Source organism: Coffea eugenioides, chromosome 11 (genome assembly GCF_003713205.1).
Source record: "Coffea eugenioides isolate CCC68of chromosome 11, Ceug_1.0, whole genome shotgun sequence".
Taxonomy (NCBI): domain Eukaryota; kingdom Viridiplantae; phylum Streptophyta; class Magnoliopsida; order Gentianales; family Rubiaceae; genus Coffea; species Coffea eugenioides.
Window position 1 is genome coordinate 5,470,382 of NC_040045.1, and position 10,016 is coordinate 5,480,397.

The following is a 10,016-nucleotide window of genomic DNA, read 5'->3' on the forward strand; positions in this document are numbered from 1 at the left end:
CCAACAAGTAAGGCTTCTTGTAGCTTTTTGCACTAAATTCGAATAGCACCATAATGCATAGTATATAAGTTGGAAGGATCACTAATTTAAAGCCAGGAAAAAAATTAGAAATGATATATATCTCAGTATTAGAGCATTCGTTCTAGTTCAAAACTTACAACACGCATCGCCATTGTAAGTCTGGATTCATTCTCAGTATACTTATGTAGCGAGTCAAACAAATTAACCCATTTTGTTGAAAAATCAATCAAACACAAAAACCAATGATTGGCAGTCCAATTGAGCAGGATGCAAATCTTCAACAACAAAGAAAAAAATTTTTGAACCAAATAACAGCGGTTAACAAAATACAAATTTAAGGGCTGCATTACGGGAAAATAAACCTTCTCACACTCATGGATGGGGCCGCCATAGCCATCGTTTGTCGGAAAGGCAGAGTACAAACTCCATGCAAGTTGTTTTAGGTTTAAGTGACTCAACCTGTCACATGATCAACAACTACCAATTATTAGCACACTTCATTATGTTCGGTCATTCACAATCCTTATAAAAGGATTTAGAGAAATTGGTAAACAAACTATCAAACTACTTTAAAGTATATACCGAAAAATCAACCGACAAATACCAAATCTTGTATACACCATTCATCGAGGATTTTCTTGCCTCGATTGTCAACATCGAAGCATGGCATGAAATGACCTACACAATTGTTTCTGCCATACAAGGCAATTTATCATATTTAATCTGAGCATTCTTCTCTATAAAAAATAAAGTCTCTGTTTTCATACCTCTGAACTTATCCATTGCCTTGGTTGAAGCGATTGCTGGCATCCCTTGATGCCATATGAGACATTATGTGAACAATAATAGTGCTTGACATTTCCAACAAGAACATCAGTATACAAAATAGCATGTAATTTATATAACACATATGGACTTTCAAATACATAAAAACACTAGAGGCTCAGTAACAAACTAACGTGCTAGGTAGCTTGGTGTTCATAATATATTCATAAACTTTTCACCTCATGTTATTACCCAATTCCACAGTGACTGCATTATTTGCCTAGACATTCACAAAACTAATGTATAAATAAACATGTGAAATTAACAGTGTAACAGAACAAAAAAAAAGATTTGGGCATACACTCAAGGTATGTATATAGTTATACCTCCATGCTACGGTTGCCCTTCGCGGTTGTTGGACTGGGAGCCCTTCCCGTTCTAGCTTTAAATTGAATGCAATGTTTAAAGTTAAATTATGGATCTATAAACCTATACACATTGTGAAAAATCTATTAAACCAAATTAGATACCTGATTCGGTGTGCCACTTTTGGGCTGGCTTTGTATTCCAATCATGGCTCCCATTTGATATGGACGTAGCCTACTGTCGTCATATTTGGTAATTTATTTTCCATCCTCATCGTTACATTGCATGTTTTCTCCTTTGTTGGTTGAGCATTCTACGGTGGCTTTTTCAATTTTTTTTCCAAAATTTGACCCAATTTCCCCACCCAATGCACACAGTCTTTGCTTTAGTGGCTCACTTTAGGGTATCTGCGCAACTAGGGGTTTATGCCTCTTTCCTTTAAGTGGTGAAGTGATTGCATCTTCACTATCAATGACCCATTGATTAGAATTGCTAGGGGGCTGTTTATGCTTACATGGAGTGCTTGGGTTGAAGCTGTTGGGAGTTGATGCAACTTCATCATCGGTCAATATTTTGTTTGGATACCCTATTTTATGCAACTGCCGCCCTTTCAATTCTTCACTTCTTCGAACAATTGCAGCAAGTACTTCTGGCTAAATTTCACACAATATTTTTTCCAACCTGCATACTACGAATTCAAGCGACTATTGTCTTTTCCTAAGTTGCATAGTATCGCCCTTAAGCTCGCGCAAGATTCCACGTAGCTGTGTTTGCTCTTTAAAATACTATTCTGATACCCTCACATTTTCATCACATTCTCGATCTTCTACTATTACCTCCACCTACAGCAATTCCATAAACATACTCATAAATTAGGGAATGTTAGATTGTTTTACTTTATCCTTAAATGAAATTACCTCTGCTCCACTAAAGACGCTGGCTGATCGAAGACGAGATATTCTTATTATAAACTCAGTCTACTCCCATTCACCAATTCTCGGAGTGGACCTAAAGCATATCGGAACAAAATTCCCTCTTTTTAGGTGTATATGCTCCAAATAATGCATCTGCAATTTAAAACATATTAAATGTCAAATTGTACATGTGATTTTCCACTTTTATCAACTTTACACTAACTAAGAGTTCATCTTACCATTAAGAATACCACACAACTTCCCACATCTGATCCGTGCATAGCCACCTTTAATTCAACTCCCTTAATTAGTCCATCAATAACGTACTTCGCCCAATTTATCTTCCTCAAATCCTCCACATTTCCTAGAACATGAATTAGTGACCTATGCACCCATAAGTTGTAGGATTCAAAAACTTACCTATCATATACAACATAAATTTCACCCTAAACTTTCCAGATTCAGCAGACTCCTACAAATATTTGCTAGTCCTACATGTCCCCCAACAATCTCTATGTTCAGCTCCTTTTCCATGCTCATATCCATCACTAGCTTGTTATCAATCAAATCAATTCCTTCATTTCTTAGCCCTAAGACAAACTCCACATCTTTCGGATAGACTGTTAATTTAACTCCATGAACATTTAGTGAACTATCTTTTGGATCAAAATTTTCCACCAGCCATGACATTAGCTCCTCATTTATATCAAACTCTTTAAGTTCTAGTAGTGACCCTAATCCCATGGATTCCACAGCAATAATCTGATTCATGTTAAATGAATCCATCACCTCGCGTACCATGTGTGTCGAGCAAATGCTCCTGTACCTCATCTATAACAAGAGTAAAAACAAAAAACTTACATTTCCATACACTACCAACAAATTTATTTTAGCACTACATCACATATTTTTTTAACTAATTACCAGTTCATTCATTCATTTGGCTTCTTTATCAATGTCAATGTGGTCTGTCAGATCAGCTAATGGCATGATGCTGTTATGGTTGACTCCATAAAATTCATTCCTTTCTTGTATGTATTTCATCTCATCAGTGCCCCCCTATGTTTTCACATTGAATTCATCATTATTGCCATGATACTACTACTACCGAAAAGGTACACCCATTATACTAAAACTGCTCTTACCTTGTTTATGGTGATTATATATATATATATATATAAATGAAATATACAAAACTATTGCTTGTAACTTATAATAATTTTCTTCTCGGGACTTCATCAGAAAGTTGGAAATTTTGAACTACAAACTATACACGACTTATCTTTCCAGCTTCATTCCTTACCATGTAATTGAGCTACCAGAATCAACATTTGTTTTAAATTGGACCTCTAAACTATTTTGTTATGTAATTTCCTCTTAAGTGACAATCACAAAACAATATATGTCTTGAAACAAATACACAATGCCGCTCCGTGTGTCTCTTCCCCTCCTCTCCCGGGCTTCCCCTCAATTTCATTTTTCACATTTTCTTATTTTTTTCAAGAATTTGCCCAAATTCATATACGTATATGCTTATCCCAGCCAACTATTACGAAATTTGCTACTGCTATCATCTATTGCTTATACATCAATAATAATTTCAAGGTAATCATACCTACTTTCTACAACAATCAAGTCATTAGCTAACAGATTTTAGGATTTTTCAATGATCAAAATTTCATACGCACCTGATGTTTCTAGTGCTTGAACACTTCCACTCATTCTCCATAATGGATGATACGCTGCTCATTGTGCTCATTTTTTATTTTGATTCTAGTTCCGACACCGTCTGTACATCTACACCCTTCCTCTTCTCTTAACTGCCTTTTGCTTTTTTACTGCACTTTCCTCCTCATACTCCTAATTTCATAGATTTGCCTATTTTTATGCCACCTATCCCATTGTCTCGTCTCTTCCGTTGCAAATCTGTTGAAGTTTATCTCCTTTACAGACAGAAAGATAATACTTTGGCAGTTTGCAAGTTCTATTAATACTGATACAAAAGCCCTTTGCTCTTGTAGGTGTATTAGTGCCGATTGCCCATTTTTTCTATCCCATTTTTTCTTTCTTTGTTTTCTTTTGAGATTGTACGAAAGTGATGTGACAAGTGCCTATTTTTACAGTCGATTTTGTCAGTCGAATAACATTTTTGTGGTAAATACCACTCTCAACATACTATATAACTATCCTAGCTAAGAAAGCACAGAAATCAAGGTAGGTTAATGGACTCACATGAGCCGGTTAGGCAACTCAAACAGTACAGGTTATTGGGGAACATGGGCCAAAAAAATGTGAAGTAAGAAGTGAAAGTTGTACCTTGACTGAAATGTTCGAAGGGGACAGGAGCTCATACATCGACGGTGGAACTACACCATCAGTTCGAGGAATGAATGCGAAGGGACATTGAGTTGTGGAAAATAAGCAGGAGAAGGTGCTAAAAAACACAGACAGAGGTAGGTTAACGCAATACAGGACTCATTAAAAAATGAAGTAAATTTCCAACAACCGAGGAACGAATAAGCAAACAAAGAAGAGGCTAGCATGGGACATTAGTAGACGATAAAGGTAGATGTTACAGTTTTAAAAAAGAAAAATCCCAAAAAAAAAGTGCACCATATGCAGAGGCAAATGGTGCTGGAAGGGAAGAAAAAATAGTAGACAAGTAGAAAGAAGAGAGCAGAAGACCTGGAGAAAGATTGGAAGGCATTGCAAACAACAAGGAAAGAAAGAGTAGGAGGTAAGCATGTGAGTTTTTTTATTGATAACAACCTTGTTAATGGTACCGTACTGCATTATTGCGGAACAGTAAATTTTTTTTTGGTTGATATGAAGATGGTTATGGATAGTGATAGTTAGATAAAAAGAATGGAAAAAATATAACTTTTAAAGTGAGAATGAATAAGGAAAAATACTAGAAAAATAGGGACCAAACGGTAGATAAAAAAATGATGAACAAGTTTCATGGTAAGCATGCAACATTGTATACATGTTAGTGTGATTAGTATCTCACGACTTATATTAATGAGGCAGGTAAGTGATTGGAGATTCATGTAAAAAATGAACTATCGATGCAATGAATAGTAAGTAACGTAGTTAAACACCCAAAGTTCTTGTTGTGGCCAATAGCTTTAATGTAGGAAAGTAAAGTTTCGGACATTGAAGTAATAAACTAAAAGGTAGTGGCGAAACAAGTAGATGTAGGAAACTAATAAGTTGAAGTAACACAAAAAAAAACTGGTGAGTTGGTATCGGTGCAGGATGAAAATGAATGACGAAAAAGGAAAGAGGCCAGAAGGTAATCTGAATCGACATAATATTGTGGCAGGTGAAATGTGCAACTCTAATGAAAGTGAATATGAGATAGAGTTAGGGGCAAAAGATGCACAAATAAAACACGGGGAAAGTTACATAATTGATGATATGGAAGTGGCAGAAGTGATGACCATGACGTTCAATAATGAAGAAGATGCATATGACTTTTACAACGCCTATGGGAAGGTTGCTGGATTTAGCGTGAGGAAAGCAGATGCAAAAAAAAATGCTGGCTACACAACAAAGTATAGGAAGATGGTTTGTTTAAGGGTGGGGAGGAGGGGTAAGAAATCTAACGAGAGGAACTACCGAAAAGGCAACCAAGACTTGAAACAAGGGTTGGGTGCCTAGCATGTCTTCGACTTAAATATGACAAGAATAAAGAAAAGTACATGGTTACAGATTTTGTGAAGAAGCACAACCATAAAATGGCTTCTAAACCATAGCATGCAACATTGTATATATGTTAGTGTGAGTAGTATCCCACGACTTATATTAATGAGGCAGGTAAGTGATTGGAGATTCATGCAAAAAGTGAACTATCGATGCAATGAATAGTGAGTAACGTAGTTAAACACCCAAAGTTCTTGTTGTGACCAGTAGCTTTAATGTAGGAAGGCAAAGTTTCGGACATTGAAGTAATAAACTAGAAGGCAATGTCGAAACAAGTAGATGTAGGAAACTAATAAACTGAAGTAACACACAAAAAACTGGTGAGCTTGTATCGGTGCAGGATGAAAATGAATGACAAGAAAGGAAAGAGGCCAGAAAGTAATCTGAATCGACATAATATTGTGGCAGGTGAAATGCGCAACTTCAATGAAAGTGAACATGAGATAGAGTTAGGGGTAAAAGATGCGCAAATAGAACATAGGGAGAGTTACATAATTGATGATATGGAAGTGGTTGAAGTGATGACCATGATGTTCCAGAATGAAGAAGATGCATATGACTTTTACAACGCCTATGGAAAGGTTGCTGGATTTAGCGTGACGAAAGCAGATGTAAAGAAAAATGCTGGCTACACAACAAAGTATAGGAAGATGGTTTGCTCAAGGGTGGCGAGGAGGGATAAGAAAACTAACGAGAGGGACTACCAAAAAAAGCAACCAAGACCTGAAACAAGGGTTGGGTGCCCAGCATGTTTTCGAATTAAATATGACAAGAATAAAGATAAGTACATGGTTATAGATTTTGTGAAGGAGTACAACCATAAAATGCCTTCTAAAGCATGTGTCACATATTTAAGATCTCATAGAAAGGTGACAGATGCAGATTATGCGTAAGCAAGTGCAATGAGAATGACAGGAGTCAAAATAAGCCAAACAATGAAGTTCCTGGCAATATAATGTGGAGGGTACCGAAATGTTGGATTTTCACTGAAAGACTTATACAACCGCATTGACTTGGAGGGGAGGAAATGGATAGATGAAGACGACGCCGAATCAGCCATTGCATATTTCACAGGAAGAAAGGATACCGACCCAACATTCTATTTTGAATATGATGTTGACTCCGAGGAGAGGCTGAATAATTTATTCTGGCCAAATGCACAATCCCAAGTAGATTACAAGTACTTTAGAGATGTCTTGGTCTTTGATTTCATATATAATACAAACGAATATCACAAACCCCTTGTTGTACTGACCGGGGTCAACAATCATTTTGAAACTATTGTGTTCGGGTCAGCACTTGTATCTTATGAAAGCATAGAGGCATATAAATGGGTAATCAATGCACTAGTCCAGACCATGGATGGGAAAAGACCTATGTCTGTGTTAATTGATGGGGATAAATCAATGAGACGAGCAATTGAAAATGTGTTGCCAGAGGCAAAGCATCGACTATGCTCGTGGCATCTTGCTAAAATGCAGAAGTTAATAGCAAAAAATGTTATCCTTTCATGCAAATGTTTGATAAATTTATGAAGAAGGGAAGTACAATTGAAGAGTTTGAGGAAGTGTGGCATGCAGTTGTAAGTAGTTGTGGCTTGGATGAGAATGATTAGGTGAAAAAGACATAGGAGAAGATATTTGTGGGCAGAGCCATTGCTTAGGGATTCATTCTTTGCCAGAATGAGAAGCACACAGAGGTGTGAGAACATGAACGCATTCCTTAAGAGGTATGTGAAGCCAATGATGAATGTTTATGAATTTGTGAAAATACATGCATTTGCTCTGGATTATTTGAGAGAGGAGGTAGACGCACTTCATGTCACGGAGGACACATTTCTACAATTGTCCACTGAACTACATGCACTTTAGAGACATACAACCGAAATATATACTCGAAAAGTGTTTCTGCTTGTGAAGAAGCATCTATCCCAACAAGGTTTGTATGATTGCTTTAATAGAGAAGAGACTAGGATAGGCTGTGTCTTTTTCCTAACTAAGTATAGAGACTCTAGAACATGAATGGTCGAGATTGATAGGGGCACGCATGAAATGAAATGCTCGTGCAAGAAAATGGAATGGAAAGGATTGCCTTGTGCCTATATGTTCAGAGTGATGCTCATGGAAAATATGCAAAGAATTCCACAAAGCTGTGTATTGAAAAGATGGAGTAGATATGCTAAAGAAGATAGGGATAACATTGCTAATGATAGAGCAGATGGGATATATGATGAGTTGCTACAGATGACTCGATATGGTACTCTAATGTCTGATTACAAGGAATTGTGCTTCTATTCGTCGCATATGACAGATGATTTTACCAATGTTAGGACAGTCATATATAATGAAACTGCCAAATGGCGAAAACTATATACACAGCGGGGCATTGGACAATCAAAGCATGGTGATCCTAGGCAACAGAGTAGAGTTGAAAGGCAGCTAGTAGGAGTAAGAAATCCAGTTAGAACTAGGGCAAAGGGAGATCATATTAACACTGAGCGAAATAAGCGTATACAACGTAAGTGTGGGTAAGTCTATAATTGAATCATTTATCAATTTTTATTTAATCATGTAGCAGATTCACAGATAATGCGTATTGACTTAATGGTACGCTTCGTGACGGGCACAATGCCCGGACTTGCCAGAATGCTGGTAGTGGTCATGCATTAGTGGAATGCAGTTGCAGTTGGGAGATGACAATTCGGGCTTGGAGACCGTATAGTTCTTCTGAATGCCGAAACGTGTTGATGTCATCTTCAGAGGGAGGGAAACCGTGAATGACGCTATTGTAGCAGAGATTTTCAGGCATAACTACAAGGAGTTTGTGGCCAAGGCACTCGACCAAGTTCGCATTTTCCCCGAAAGGGCAGCAACAATGACAAGGATAGATTGTAAGAGCGGTATTATTGAAATACCCTTTGCTTGAGTGTCAAACGTAATGTGTCAAGTATTGCAAACAAATCCACTGATAAGGGTTGTTTTGTGTCAACCGTAATGTAATTGAAGTATTACGAACACACAGGCTAAGAAGGGTTGTTTGCTTTTGCTTGTTATTGGATGGGTTAGGATATTTTGTTGTCAGGAATGTGACTATATGACATGTTCTGCCCTTGTTTGTCGTAACTTTCATGCATGTAAGTGATGAGATATTTTAATTCATGTATTTTAATACACGATATTTAATTCATGCAAGTATTTTAATTCATGTATTTAATTAGATTATCCCATTATCTCAATAATGAGGTTGCTACATGTGGTGAAATGAGAAGTTGAAATTCGAAATTACATTAAATAACTAAATGACGGGATAACAGTTGTGGCAATGTAGCTGAAGTTCATTCCCAACATGCGATTTTCATTTGCACTTGAAACCCAAAACCTAAACAAATAAACATGGAAAACTTATGAGTAGGAAACTATATCTTCACTACAATAATTGCAACAATCAACCCCAGGCATAAACACAAAATTTTCATCCTCATCATGCCTTCTTGGAGGTCCTTTACATTTTGTCGAAGAAGGGCAATTTGTTCTTGCAAGTCTAGCATTTGGGTATGTAAGTTAGGCTCAGGCTGCATGTTTTGCCCGATACTAGTAGATCTGAATGATCTACCGTAATTATCACAAAATCCTTGAAACTCTAGACATTTATCCTACACAAAAATTACCACAGAAACATTGAGATCCAAGAAGAACAAGACAAAGTAACAAGAGATAAATCAACTAACCATTTCTTTTGGGCATGAGTAGCATAATCTACCAAGATTTTTGGCAAATTTTTTTACTACTTTGACAATGCATTAACTACCACAACTGCATACACGTTGCGAAAAAAATTGGCTTGCAGAGGAGTCAGAACTTCTGGACTTCATAATGTGATTGACGCCTTGTTGGGTAGATGTTGATGTGTCTCAGCCATAGGAGCTGGACAAGATTTAAATAGACCAATGGCGTAGCTTTTTGGGCATTCAACTTAATTTGCCTTTATGCAATTTTTACCACTAACAAAATATCTATATTAAAGTCTAGGATATCATTACAAAGAGACATAATTTCAGGCCCAACAATACACAAGTCCAACTGCTAAACTGATGACATCCTAAACGGCAGTCCAAAACACTATACTTCAAATACTTATCTAACCAACTATCGGTTCAAAACAAAAGTTGGGCCTGCTCGAAAAATTTTCAATTTTCAGCTCACCCTGTTTACAAGCACGCACGTGCCATGCCGTATCTCCTAAAAT

The 10,016-nt window shown here is 37.0% G+C and overlaps 1 protein-coding gene across 1 annotated transcript; it reads left to right on the forward strand.

Moving 5' to 3' along the window:
• Window positions 1-5,330: 5,330 nt before the first annotated feature.
• LOC113751860 lies at window positions 5,331-6,664 on the forward strand. The gene is made up of 2 exons (XM_027296007.1): window positions 5,331-5,623; window positions 6,112-6,664. The coding sequence occupies exons 1-2, from the start codon at window positions 5,331-5,333 to the stop codon at window positions 6,662-6,664; spliced, it is 846 nt and encodes a 281-aa protein (XP_027151808.1).
• Window positions 6,665-10,016: the final 3,352 nt, after the last annotated feature.

Coding starts and splice junctions, on each gene's coding strand:
- LOC113751860 (XM_027296007.1), top strand. CDS start 5,331: ATGAATGACGAAAAAGGAAAGAGGCCAGAAGGTAATCTGAATCGACAT. Junction 5,624..6,111: donor AATGCTGGCTACACAACAAA/GTATAGGAAGAT, acceptor GTATCGGTGCAG/GATGAAAATGAATGACAAGA.